Consider the following 13256-nt stretch of genomic DNA (forward strand, 5'->3'; position numbering starts at 1 on the left):
AGAAGTGCAAGGCCCCAAGGAACGGTGAAGCTATAGGCTGCGCCTTTACAGCAGTGCTTCTCAGTGGCTCTGCTAAACCAGGCGGTTGCAAAGCTGGGCTGACGGCTCCTGGGGCCCTTTTGGAATAAGGGTTTGTGCAGCTCGTAAAATCCCTTTCCTAGTGACTGACAGCACTACAAGGCAGCCTTTGAGGGGCCAGGTGATATAGGACAAGTACCTTCACATGAAGTTTCTATAACCTGTAAGGTGCCTTTGCCAGCCAGCACCTGGGGCCATGCACCTGAATGCAACAGATCAGTGTTGAAGTTATGTTTGAGGAGCTTGCTCTCTTCCTCTGCCCTAAGCTTGGTGGAGAAGGCTGCTTGGAAGTTTGGCAGGGAATATATTGCCATCTGGCTGGTGTTATTTTTTTTTACTCTAGATTTATTTTTTCCCCCAGCACTGCAGAAAAGGACAGCTTTGTGCACACAGACATGTTTCAGCCGTGCCCTGCCTAGCAGGTATGCTGGCAGCTGGTGGTGTTGGGTAAAGAAGCTCACTCCTGTGGTAGGCTGGAAGTCTGTCCCCTTATACTCCTGCTCCCAGGACCTGGGGTGTAGGCTGCTGCCCTCTTCATTTTCATCAGAAGCTGCCATGGCCCCACAATGGGTCTCTAGGGTGGGTAGATGAGGCTTGCTGAGCTTTGCAGGGTGAGCTCAGCCTGAGCCTGTGGTCTGTGGAGATGTGCAGCCATGTCCAGCCATGCTGCCAGCCCCTCAGCAGAGAGCAGCTCCTCACCTGGCTACTTTGCAGCTCTTTCCCCAGCTCACCCTTAAAACCAACCTCTTCACAACTTGTTGAGTTCTTCAGTGTCTTACCAGCACTGTGGTCTTTCCTGTAATGGCTGCTAAAGAAGCTTTTTCCTTTGCTTCTGATGCTTTCTTATGTGTTTCCTTCCAAATCCTGGCTGGAAAGCTCTTTCTCCTTGTTCTTTCTCCAGTGTTGCCTCATCCCTCTTTGCTGTATGGGGTAGGGAAAGGATAGAGGTCTCGCATTAGCAATGTGCTGAGTAGCCTCACCCATCCAGCCAGGTCTCGCTGGAGTCCCTGTGCTCAGTTGTTTTGCAGCACTAATGATTACTCATGGATTTTAGTGCTTTGTTGAGCTGGAGCTGGAGTTAAAAGAAATCTGCTATTCCAAAAAGCCTTGTGTTTCTCTGATCCTTCAGCTTATACGCCTGTTGCGGAATCTCTCCCTGTTTTTGCATTAAGCCCATTTTCTGTCTCAGTAGTTCTCAAGCCCAGTCTTGGTTCCGCAGTTAAGAGCAGCCAGCACTTTGATCTGCTTGTCAATGAGGCCTCTGAATCCATAGTGTGATGTGGTATCTTCTTGTCCCGTCCCTGTTCTGTCCACCAAGTTGTCCTGCTGGACGTGATGGCTGTGAGGCTGAAAGTGTTTGTAAGCATGAATGATGCGAACAGCTAATGTACATGAATGTGGCAGAGCCTTGGCCAGCCCACACCGTGCTGCAGGCTCAAAAGGAGATGGTATGTGCCCGTACACACCAGGCCTTCTGTGTAGCATGCTTGTTCCACTGGAAGGAGGGTAGCTGGCTTGGCTTTTCCTTCAAGGCCCATGGCAACTCTTATTGCTGGTGTTTGCCCAGGTCTGGGGTTGCAGTTTAGTGTGGTCCAGCCATTGCCCCAGGTAGGCGACCGCGAGTGCTCCTCGGTCTCTGCTTCCATCTGCTGGACAAGCACTGGCTCCTGCTCTCCCTTTTTCCTTAGTGCCTTGGGGTTTTTGCTAGCTCCTTTTAAACTGTGCTCACGTAATACTACAGGTAGAAATCCATTTAACACGTGTATGGACTGCACAAAAATTTCTGTGTTGAATGAACCCTCTTTGGCAAGACTTCTGTGCTAGAGTAAACGGCAACAAGCCTGGAGATGGGCTGAGCGCAGCGCGGTCGGTGCAGCGATGTGCAGCCTCCTGCCATGCAGGCTGGCGTGCTGAGGCCAAAGCTTCTCTGGTTTATCTGCACAACACAGTCAAGTACAAATGAGTGTTGCTTGGATGCCACGTGAATGGCCAGTGTGGGTCAGCTCAGAGGTCCAGCCGTTGCAGTGCCAACTCCAAAAGTGACCACAGCAGATGCTAGAGAAAAGCATGTAAAAAAAAAAAAAAAAAAAAACCTGAGCAGGGAGGACACGATGCTTGCCTTGGACATCTCCCTCAGCATCTGACAGTCAGGGATGTGGGAACATCTTGGGCTGGGGACTTGCAGCGAGACCTTCGTATTAAACAGTCGCAGTAAATGTGTCCTTCACGAGCTTGTCTGAACCTCTTGGTTTTTGAACTCTGCACCATCTTGAGACAGGGTCCTGCTTTTATTTGTGTGAGACCTGCTGCCGACAGCTTTCTCTGCTAGATCGTGGGAGCACCTGGAGCAGGCCTAAGAATTGCTTGTACTATGTGACTCCTTTGCTGTTATTTCTCCCTTCGTGAGGACGACAACAAAAGTGTCCCGCAGAGTTAGATGTACTTGGGAGAGCTGGAAGAACAGGGTTGCTGCTGTCGAGGGTCACGAACAGTCTGGTCTGCTCAAGAGCGCTCCGGTTGTTTTCATCTGACAACAGAAAATTGGCCGCTGCAAAGGCATTTCCTTAACCTTCCCTTAACCTCTGCTCAGCAGTGGGCAGACACAGGCAGAAGGTTCATTTCAAGCAAAAAATCCCCATCCCGTTCTCAAGACATTGTGCAATGCAGTCTATAGATATTCCTGGAAACGTTGCTTGATTTGCGTGTTGGCTGTTTGTCTGTGCTTGTATAAGCTAAATAGCGCTCTCTCCTCCAGATGTGTAATGACTGATTTAGTCTTTGCGCCATCAGGTGAAGGCCTGGATGCAGAGGCTTGACCTCTCTTTGTTGCAGTTTGCAGTACAGCCTCTGAATGTTAGAATTTCTTTAACCAAGTCGCTAGATTCTTTCTGAGCTGTTACAATGCCTTGGCCAAGGCTGCGTTGTGTTGCTGTTGCTCTGTTTGAGGATAACGGTGTCTTGTTTCATCTAATGAACAAACATCCATTTAGCAACAGTCGATTAAAGTGCTGGGTTGAAACTCTATTTATTTTCCATGTGAAAATCCTGATATTAATTTTTACCTGGGCCAGCATGATTAGAGTAAATCTGCAGGGCACCCCTGTGTTCATTTCTTTAGCAAAAATATTGTAGTCATGTAAAAGCAAGATATGCTTTTCTCCTCCAACTGAGCGTGAACCGTTACCACATATGAGACTACCTGGGGATGCACAGCTGCGGTGTCTGGGTTCTACGTTCTGTGCTTCTCAGGGGACTTTGCAATTTGTAAGGACAGACTTTTCCTTTTATTTTTGACATTAGGTTCCCAGCCAGCGGGAGGAGATGTCACCATTATTGCTGCTCCAGAGAACACCACGGTGGTGGCCGGGGAGAGCGTGGTGATGGAGTGCATGGCAGCTGCTGATCCCACCCCCTTCGTCTCCTGGATACGACAGGGTGAGCATGAGGGACAGGATTAAGCTTTTGTTGTCAAGAGGAACCTGTGGAAAGTTTATTTTAAAAATCTATTAAAAGGTGGAAAAATCTGTGGCACAGGAACGGTGCTTGTTACATCAGTACCTAATGACGCACGTGGCGTTGCAGTGTAGGGTGGCCTTGCTAAACTGGAATTACTAATTAAATCTAGAAGGTTACAAAGCATGCAGTTCACTTTATAGTTGTTTGACCTATGAAATATATGAAGTTCTAGTGCCTGGATGCCTTTTGATCTAAATTAGTCATCCTCATGAGCTTGAGCAGTGAAGGTCATGAGATGGGGTCAGGTCTTTGGCACTCCTCCAGGGACTCAGAGGTTAGTGGGGATTCTGTGGAATCTGCCACTGCATTGGAGAAATAACTTTTATTATCTTGCAGGATTATAAAACATGATAAGATATGTTAATCATTGGAGTGGCTGGGAGTGTTGCTGGCAGTTTCTTATTCAAAAATCTTACTGTGGTCAGATTGGTAATGGAAGGATCGAGAAGATGCTTAGGTCTCATCGGGGATGCACAAATGAGCCAGACTGGCATACGTTACCCAGGGCTGATGGCCCAAGCCACGAGTAGGATGCTAGTGTCCCTTCACCAAGTATTGCATCCGTCAGATGTGTTTCAGAGACTCTTGACTGAAGCTCAGCTCAGGATTCAGATCTCCCATAGAAAAGACTCTTAGTCATTTTCATAAATCTGGGTCATGATTTAAGACTCTCTCCCCTGTAACCATTTGCTGTGGGGGGTCTTCAGCCCAGACTTGTCCACAGGCAGTGATTTTAGTATATACAAATATTTCCTCTTCCCCACAAAAAAGGAGGGGAAAAAAAAAATCTCAGAGGATGTGACTTTGGAAATCAAATCAGCAAGAATTAAATGTTCTGGCGGAAATGTTTCTGATTTATCCTGTGCACTCAGATTTCCCATGCTATATCACTTATTCATTGTTTTACTGAGAGCTACTGATGCCCATAGTAGAGTAAATATTAGAGTTACTTACACTATGAAAGTTTTTTGGATAAGGGGAAGAGGAGGGGGAAAAGGGAAAGGTTGGTGAAACAGTTCCTTGCATGCTTTATTTTAAGTGTTTGCTTGGTCCCGCTCTGCTTCCCAGTGTGGACTCTTCAAATTAGAAGAAATGGATTAACTGTGCTCACAGTTCTGTGTTTCTTTCCAAGACTTTTCTAAGGAGGAGTCTGGGTTACTGGACAATTAGTCATGTAGGTAACACCGAGGATTGTACCTCCAGGTTGCCAGTTTGGCTCTTGCCAGCCTTGGTGGTGTCAGCTAATTGCTACCATCTGGAGTCAGATTTTCAAACCACTCCAGTGCAAATGGGCTGCACAGATTTTCTCCTCTGAGCGTGCAGCCACTGAACTGTGAGGCCATCTGAAGACCCCCAAAACGGAGGGAGGGGGCAGAGGATCTGATCTCGGCTGTGTTCCCTGCTGACGGTGCTAAGTAGGTGCAGCTGATCACAGTGGGGAAGCTTCTGCTTCTGTATCAAGAGAGAGGCTCAGATGAACCTGTGAGAGGCAACGGCAGGCGAGTAGGGAGTTTTTGCTGTCTGAAGGACAGTTGTGCTTCTGCAGGTGGAGAGGGACAAAGTCTGGTGTTGCTCAGGTACTGCACAAGCCAGCTGGCTCTCCCAACCCACTAACTCTTGCCAAGAGCTGGCTGTGGGTTCCTGATCTCCCATCTGAGCCTTTCCTTGTCCAGACTGTGCTTGCCCACACCCTGTCCCCAGCTCTTGCCTTTGCTCCCCCACACTCATTCAGAGGTACCAACGCCATGGTCCCCACATTGCTCACATCAGAGCAGTGCTGAGAGTAAGCAGTGCCCAGCACCAGCCTACTGCCCTGTCCGTGACAGGCTGAGGAGCCTAGGGCTGTTTGAACTTGTAGAAGGACGGCTCAGCTTCTGGCCAGGGGCCAGAGCTACCCTTTCCTCCTTCCCTACTCAGCATTCTCTAGTCATGAGAATGGGGAGAGGGCAGCTCATGGCCTGTGTCTCTGACCCGAACACCAGAGCCCCAAGGAGAACCTGGTGTCATCCTCATACCTTACAGGTCAGGTGCCAAGCTGGGGGCAAAGAACGAATCAAGAAGCTCAGTAAATTTGGGTTCATGTCCAGGACCCAGAGGAGGGCAGAAGCCCCGTATTGTTAGTTATGCAGTGCTCTTGCTGACACTTGTGTTAACAAGTGAGGGGAGGAGGCAACTGTGTGTACGTGCATGGGGTCAGCAGGCAGATCTAGCAGCTTTTCCAAAATGTGTGTTAGCGTAGCTTTCCCTTGAATGAGCTATTCCTAGGGAATCTCATTGCAAGAACACCCTAGGCTTCGGAGACTATTTTGATCTAAACCAGAACTTTTTTGGTTATTACAGGCTGAAGTAAACCTTGGGCCAATGTTAGCCTGGGCTGACTGATGCTTGGTCAAGCACTGAGGAGTGTCCCAGCAGGAATTCCCCTCTGGGCTGGGGTTTGGGGTTTGGGGTTCTCTCTGCTCCCCAGCTGCGATCCTGGCTCTAGTAGATGTGTTGTTTACAAGCCCTCCTAAAGGGCAGCTTGGGGCTCCCTCCCACATTTGTGCGTGTTTCTTCCTGCAGATGGAAAGCCCGTTTCTACAGATGTGATTGTGCTGGGCCGGACAAATCTCCTCATTCCTTCCAGCCAGCCCCATCACTCAGGGGTGTACGTCTGCCGTGCTAACAAACCCCAGACCAGGCAGTTTGTTACAGCTGCAGCTGAGCTACGGGTCCTTGGTGAGTAGCAGGATAAACGTGCCATGTAGCTGCAGGTTACCTACACCAACATCCAGGAGGTCCTCGTGAGGTTGCGTTTGCGGGCCATGCTTGGTAAGATGGGGGCCAGGTTAGAGCCAGGAGGCCCTGGGTTGGGATAGCTCTCAGTGGGAGTGTTACCTCTTTAATTTGGGGTTTAGTTCCTTGTATTTACTGAACCGTTTTATGCCTTATTCTTGTTCTCCGGGGTTCCCCCATGGAAATCTGTATCAGCAATTAACTTTCAGTATCATGGAAGCCAGCAGGGAGAACAGCCTAGGATCAGGGATTGCAGTACGTGATTGATACAGAATTTATTTTTCCTTTTGGACAGAGTCTAAATTAAGCCTCTAGAGTCTGCCTGGCAAATCCTATCTTGTAAGCAAAGCTGCTACTGAATAAAACATAGCACCGAGCGGGGAGGAGAAGGGATTTGCTTTGCTATCTTTTCCTCCTCCTTCCTGCATTAATTTGTCCTCTTTCCTCCCAGCTACACCCAGTATCTCCCAGGCTCCTGAAACCATCTCACGCACCAGAGCCAGCACGGCCCGGTTTGTCTGTAAGGCAGAGGGTGAACCAGCCCCAACCATTCACTGGCTAAAGAACGGCGAGGCCATCCTCTCCAATGGGCGGGTGAAGGTGCAGAGCAGCGGGAGCCTCGTGATCAATCAGATCGGGTTGGAGGATGCTGGCTACTATCAGTGCGTGGCTGAGAACAGCTTGGGCATGGCTTGTGCCACTGCCAAGCTCTCAGTGATCGTGCGGGAGGGATTGCCCAGCGCTCCCAAGAAGGTGTCAGCCGTGTCCCTCTCCAGCACCACAGTCCTTGTCTCCTGGGAGCGGCCAGAGTACAACAGCGAGCAGATCATTGGCTTCTCGTTACATTACCAGCGGGCTGTGGGTAGGTGTTACCTGCCTTGCAACACAGCTGTGTTGCAGGTACAAGACGCAAGGCGTGGGTTGACTTTCTTTCCCAGCTAGTGACAAGTGTGAGGCAATTCCAGTTAGTTTAGCCCTTTCCTTTGCAGCTAAAGGAATTTTCTCTTGGAGTCAGCATCAGCCTGTGACAGTGCCAGTGGATTAGCCGACATATACTGGCTTGTTGACCAGCAGTAGCATATCCATGTAGCTAAGTTGTCTGGATTCTAATGGGACCAGGCACTTCTGCAAATTTATTTCTGATCCTTATTTTTCCCTCCAATGCATTGATTGTATATGCAAAGGTTGTGATTATTAATGGAGCTATTAAACAGCTACATTGTGTACAGGGGTAATCACTGAATTATTCACACCCAGAATCTGAAGTGAGGCACTTAGGTCTCTTGGGGTCTGTCTTCCCAAACAGCCAGCAAGCCGATACTCTTGCTGAACTGTTGCCAGAGCTCCTCTGAAAATGAAGCGGGTAACTTGAGCTGCCTTAGCCTGGATTAAGGAGCTTGAGTCAAAATGGAGGTGTTAACATGGGGGCATTGAATGTTTCTACGTGAAGAGTTCACATAGGAGATTGCATTTGTGCAGGTGCTGGGGAAATTGAAGACAGTGATTTTTAAGGTGGATTTACAATATGGACCTTGTGAGTTAAGTGGTTTTTTGAGGAGTGTCTCAGCAGTTCACTGACCTGCTGATCAGTGTTTCCTTGGCTCTAGGAACAGATAACGTGGAATACCAGTTTGCTGTCAATAATGATACCACTGAGCTGCAAGTCAAGGACCTAGAACCCAATACCAACTATGTCTTCTACGTGGTTGCATATTCTCAGCTTGGAGCCAGCCGGACATCCTCTTCCATCATTGTCCAGACCCTGGAGGACGGTGCGTTGAATTAGATGGGTACTGGTACCTAAAAAATGTTCTTGGCCTGTGTCACAGTGAGCATTGAATATGCTATGGAGAATAGTATCAGCTCCTAGAAGCCTAAACCTGCTGCTCCTACAGCTTCTTGCAGAAGCCCTTTAAAAAAAACTCCAACAAACCAACCAAAACTAAAGCACCCTGCTCTGGTCGTCAGCTTAGGTGATGAAGAGTATGGAAATGACCTCAGTGACACTGGGGTCCATGAGAATCCTGCAGAAACTGCAGTCAGCTCCTCTGGGCTTTCACCTAGCTAATACGATATTGCTCCAAACTTGACTCTGGGTCGGACTTGATTTCAACTCCAAAGAAAGGCATCTATTGCAGTTTTTAGGGCTGGGAGCAGCCTTGATGTTGGATCCCTTAAGAACCATTAGTTTGTGTTCATTTTACCATTTATCACGTAGCATTTTGTGAGCAGTAAAGGCAGAGTGCCAGAAGGACAGCTGCCCAACGGGGAAGACATGTGCAGCTTTCAACAGACTGCAGGACAGAGGCAAGAAGTGATGGTTTTGGCAGACCTCGTGCAAGCCCCTGCTATGCTGCAGGGTGCATTATGTGCTTTTAATACTCCTGACGTAGTGAACTGCGTGGTTCCATGTGTATATGTCTGAAGCCTGAAAAGCCGAGTTGAAAGCATGAAAGCAGCTTGCAGCACAGAGCTGTGATTCTCGAGGGAGTGGAGATTCCCGGACTGAAGTCTGGGTCTAAGAGTAATTTCCTTTAGTGTCTCCTTCGTGCTCCACAGTACAGGATAGGCCGATTAGCTGGTCTGTGCTAACCTGTCCAGTTTGCAGTGGACATGGGGTCAGTTATATTTTGCTTCCCTAGAGGGTAGTGTGGTGGGGCCAGCGGGCTCTGATCAGCCTGTTCAAGCTGAGCAGCCCACCATCTCCCATCCCCAGACACCCTGCCGGTGATCTGAGCTGTGGGGTTTGGTTCCCCCCACAACAGACAGCATGTCACCACCGGTGGCTGTGCAGGGCCAAGGCCGGGTAGTGGCCTCCAGCCAACTGAGAGAGCTGGCAGAGGTGTGTCGAGGTCTTGTCCTGGTCTGTGCTGACTTCCCGTTGTTGCTTCTGCCCAGTTCCTAGTGCTGCCCCTCAGCTGTCCCTTTCGAGCATGACTCCTGGTGACATCCGTGTGACATGGCTGCCTCCTCCTCCAGAGCTGAGTAACGGCAGGATAACCAAGTACAAGATTGACTACTGCACCCTCAAGGAAGGTGAGGGAAGCACCATTTGAGGGGGGGGTGCTGTGTCTTTGCTCCAGCAGTGTTAACAGCATGTCATGTCAAGGGGAGGAGGTGCAAGGCTGAAAATGGAGGGACCCCTTTTAACCCAAGGGAGGAGAACAGCTCCCTCTCTTAGCCTGACTCTGCTGTTGGTGGTCATGGCAGTGCCAGTGCTGTGCTTCTTCACACTACTTCGAGGTGCTTTTTTCTGTGATTGTGGAGGAGCCTGTGCCTCCAGCGGAATGGCCTGTCTCCTGCGTGTTTGTGCTGCCCCATGCATGTTTGCATGAGCAGTCCTTTGGTGCCATCTGCGCTGTGTGTTTTGGGCGAAGAGCTTTATGCTGGTTGGGGAAGAAGGGTAAATGCATTTGATTCCTTTAAAATGGAGTCTAATCAAAGTGATTCTGGTGGAAAAAAAAAAAAACAATTATCCTGGCCAGGCTGTGTTGCTTTATTGCTGAATTTTATCCGGTTCTATTTATATTGTCAGACACTATAAGAAGCTTTCAGCAGGGATGGTAGTGTTTCCCTGTGCTGAATGTGGCTGTTCCAATTCCACATGTGCTTGCTTTGCAAATCCTTTTGGGTGTTTGCCCTTAAAACCGTCAAAGCTCTGCAGCTTCTCACTTCCCAGGGTCATTATTCTTAGTAAGGGAAGGATGGGGAGCGTGATGAAGTGCTGGACATGTTCCCATGTGTTTGATCTGGATTAGTAGTCTACATTGTGACTCCTGGTTCTTGTTTTTTTGCCCTGAGCCTGCACGTGGCTCTGTGGCATCGTAAAACCTTGGAAACATTTGCAGTCCAGGAATCACACTCAGCAATATGCTGTTACATAGCAGGAACAGTGCTCCCAGCTGAGTTTACTCCAGGTGAAGCTGAAAAGCAAGACCTCTGCATTCACCAAACAGGCAATATGATTTTCAGCAGGATCAATTAGTTGTTACAGTGAAAATCCCAGGCCATTCTCAGTTTAAAGTTTCTGTTATCTCCCCTATGAACTTGGGTGGGCTTAAGAGGGAGCGATAAAACCTCAGTCCGATGTGGGTGAAGGTGTGAATTTTGCAGAAAGCAGGGCTGCTGGACAGTTCTGGTTCAAATGAAGGTGAGGATTTAAATACAGCAATGAGCATCAGCTGCCATCTCATGTTCTGATGTCATCTGCTCATGTTCTGCCATCACGACAGCAAGCTCATTTCTGACAGCTCCCCCCCAGGGCAGGCTCAGTGGTGCTGAGGCAACCTGCATTTTTGAATGTGATGAAAGGGGTTGTCAGTCAGGATATCAGCTCTGCCCAGTCTTTAGTTCTAGTTTTTCCTGGTAGCATGAGATTTCACTGGGCAAAGCCGAGCCAGCCGAGGGTGTGCAGGCCATGTTGGGATAGGAAGGCTTTCTGGCTGCTCAGTTATATTTTCCTTTGACTGGCAAAACCATGTTCTCAATTGTGTCACCTTGGTTCCAACAGATCAGGTTACCTCCATTGAAGTGGGTGGAAACGAGACACAAATCACTCTCTACTCGCTCCATCCCAACAAAGTGTACAAAGTTCGCATCTCAGCCAGCACCAGCGTGGGCTATGGGGCCCCTTCTGAGTGGACCCAGCATCGGACTCCTGACAGAGACAACCAGACGCATGGTAGGAGGCTGGGTGATGCCTGGCATTCGGAGTGGGGTTTGAAGGACATTGGGGAACTTGAGGCATGATGAGGGATGTCTGCTTTCATTAGGGAATTACAACCATTGGTTTTGGTTAGACCAAACTACCCACCTTGATCTTTCTGTTGAGCAGCCCCTGTATGTCGAGGCTCTGAGCAACCTGATCTAGTTGAAGATGTCCCTGCTCACTGCAAGGGGGTTGGACTAGATGACCCTTAAAGGTCGCTTCTAATCGAAACTATTCTATGATTCTGTGTCTTGCTGCTTGCCTGGGTAGTTGGTCTTTCCTTCTTCCATACACAGCTATGAAAATTCTTAAAAAAGAAAGAAAGAAACAACAAACAAAAAACCCAAACCCCAGTGTTACGACATTTGAGAGTGGATAGACAATTCTGCCAAACAGAGCTGAGCCCAAGCCAGTCTCCCGCAGTGGTAGATGGTGTTATGTCAGAGTACACTGAGAAATTCCCATAGGGGCTTTGTGACATTGTTTTTTCCTGTATCACCTGGCTGGTAAAGTCAACAGTAGAGCGTAACTGTACCACTCTGTCAGATAGCAGAGCCGTCCCTCTCACAGGACAGCCTCTCCTCACATCCCTCCCTCACTTCTGAGGACAGGGAGGATTCAGTAGAGCGGGGTATTGGAGACAAGCGGCTGAGCATTTTCCTCTTGTCTTTTTGTTCTTCTAGTTCCATTTGCCCCGACAGAATTAAAAGTCCGGGCAAAGATGGAGTCTCTCCTGATAACGTGGCAGCCCCCAGCCAACCATGCCCAGATATCTGGCTACAAGCTCTACTACCGAGAAGTGGGCCCAGAGGAGTCCAGCGATGAAAGCCCTTTGGATGGCGCTGAAGATGAGAGCTGGGACGTAGGACCCATAAAACTAAAGAAGAAAGTGAAGCAGTATGAGCTGACTCGACTAGGTTAGCTGGTTACATCTTCTTAGCAGTTGGTGTGGAAACCCAGGGTCTGATTCTTGCACTTTGTAGCAGTGCCGGGATGCTTCCAAGAAGCTCAGTTATCTGCTTGGCTGCAGATACATAGGACCAGGACTGTGTGAGCTAAGCCTTAAGGGCACCCAAAATAATTTCTGGAGTGGGGCTCTTTGGGCTTGTTCCAAGAAGAGTTTAAAATACAGAAATTTCTGATGCCGGTGTAGTAGGGATTGTATTTTTAACCAAGGGCTACTAATATACTTAGTATACTCTAATAAGTGGATCTGAATCAATTAGTGGTTTTTATTGTGTCACTATAAAGACTACCTAGATTAAAATCTCCAGTCAGGACAATATCTCTCCTTCCCTGTGTATTTCTATGAAGCTCCATAATTACATGCTATTTGAAAGCTCTCTGCATTAAAATGCAGAGATGGGTTAATTCACAGCATGCTAATTTGAGGTCAGTATTCCCTCCACCTCCCCCTAAGGGAAAGGGGGTAGAAGAGTGAGTGTCTGTGGCTGGAGAACAAGTCTGTACCACAGTCAGATCTGCCTGCCTAACTCCTTTTGGCATTTCCCATACGGAGTTATGTTTCTAACATCTGATCATGCCAATTAGTTGATTTGCCCATTGATACAGGATGGAGAGAGAGGAGAGAGCTATGGCAGATGCGTCCTTGAAACAGGATTCTGCTTCTTAGAGTTCTTCCACCCCCACTTCATGCTTCATCCCTGTTACTGCCCAGTGAGCTGAGACTGCAGGGCGAGTGTTTCTCATGCTGGTTCATCTTACACATCTAGCATATGTGTTATGCATAGTGTAAAGGTCAGGCTGCAGCACCTGGAAAGACAGTCTGTGTCATCAATAAGTAGGTTTCCAGCCATGTTGAAACCATCCTGCCACTGAGAGGGTGTTAACAGTTATGAGTTTCTCTGAAGAATTTAGGTCTGTAATTATTGCACTGAGGAAACCACATGTGAACATCATCACGCGCTGCACTAACCACTGGCAAGTCAGTTAGCAGAGGGACTCGGGAGCGGGCTGAATTGGTTCCAAATGCTCTGGCACGATGATGCTGAGAAGGCTGCTTGTTCTTCTGTAATTACTTCCTTAAATTTGGGCATCCGTCAAGCCCTAATGGCTTCCTTATGATTTGGTGGTTGTGTATCAGCTATCATTGTGTCAGGAAGAGAGTCTCGGGTTTCTTCCAGCCGTGGATGTTCTCTTTTCTCCCCCTTATGCTGTT

General features: G+C 48.5%; 1 protein-coding gene across 3 annotated transcripts in view; it reads left to right on the top strand.

Annotated features, from left to right (window-relative positions):
- Positions 1-13256, top strand: part of IGDCC4 (immunoglobulin superfamily DCC subclass member 4) — a 97267-nt gene that overhangs the window by 63767 nt on the left and 20244 nt on the right. For all 3 annotated transcript variants that reach the window (XM_064456081.1, XM_064456080.1, XM_064456082.1), the window contains 7 exons: positions 3379-3513; positions 6157-6312; positions 6821-7231; positions 7977-8141; positions 9268-9405; positions 10880-11050; positions 11761-11994. In XM_064456081.1, coding sequence (XP_064312151.1) covers positions 3379-3513; positions 6157-6312; positions 6821-7231; positions 7977-8141; positions 9268-9405; positions 10880-11050; positions 11761-11994 — 1410 coding nt within the window. The remainder of the gene's footprint in view (positions 1-3378; positions 3514-6156; positions 6313-6820; positions 7232-7976; positions 8142-9267; positions 9406-10879; positions 11051-11760; positions 11995-13256) is intronic.

The sequence above is a fragment of the Phalacrocorax carbo genome, chromosome 7 (assembly GCF_963921805.1).
Source record: "Phalacrocorax carbo chromosome 7, bPhaCar2.1, whole genome shotgun sequence".
NCBI lineage: Eukaryota > Metazoa > Chordata > Aves > Suliformes > Phalacrocoracidae > Phalacrocorax > Phalacrocorax carbo.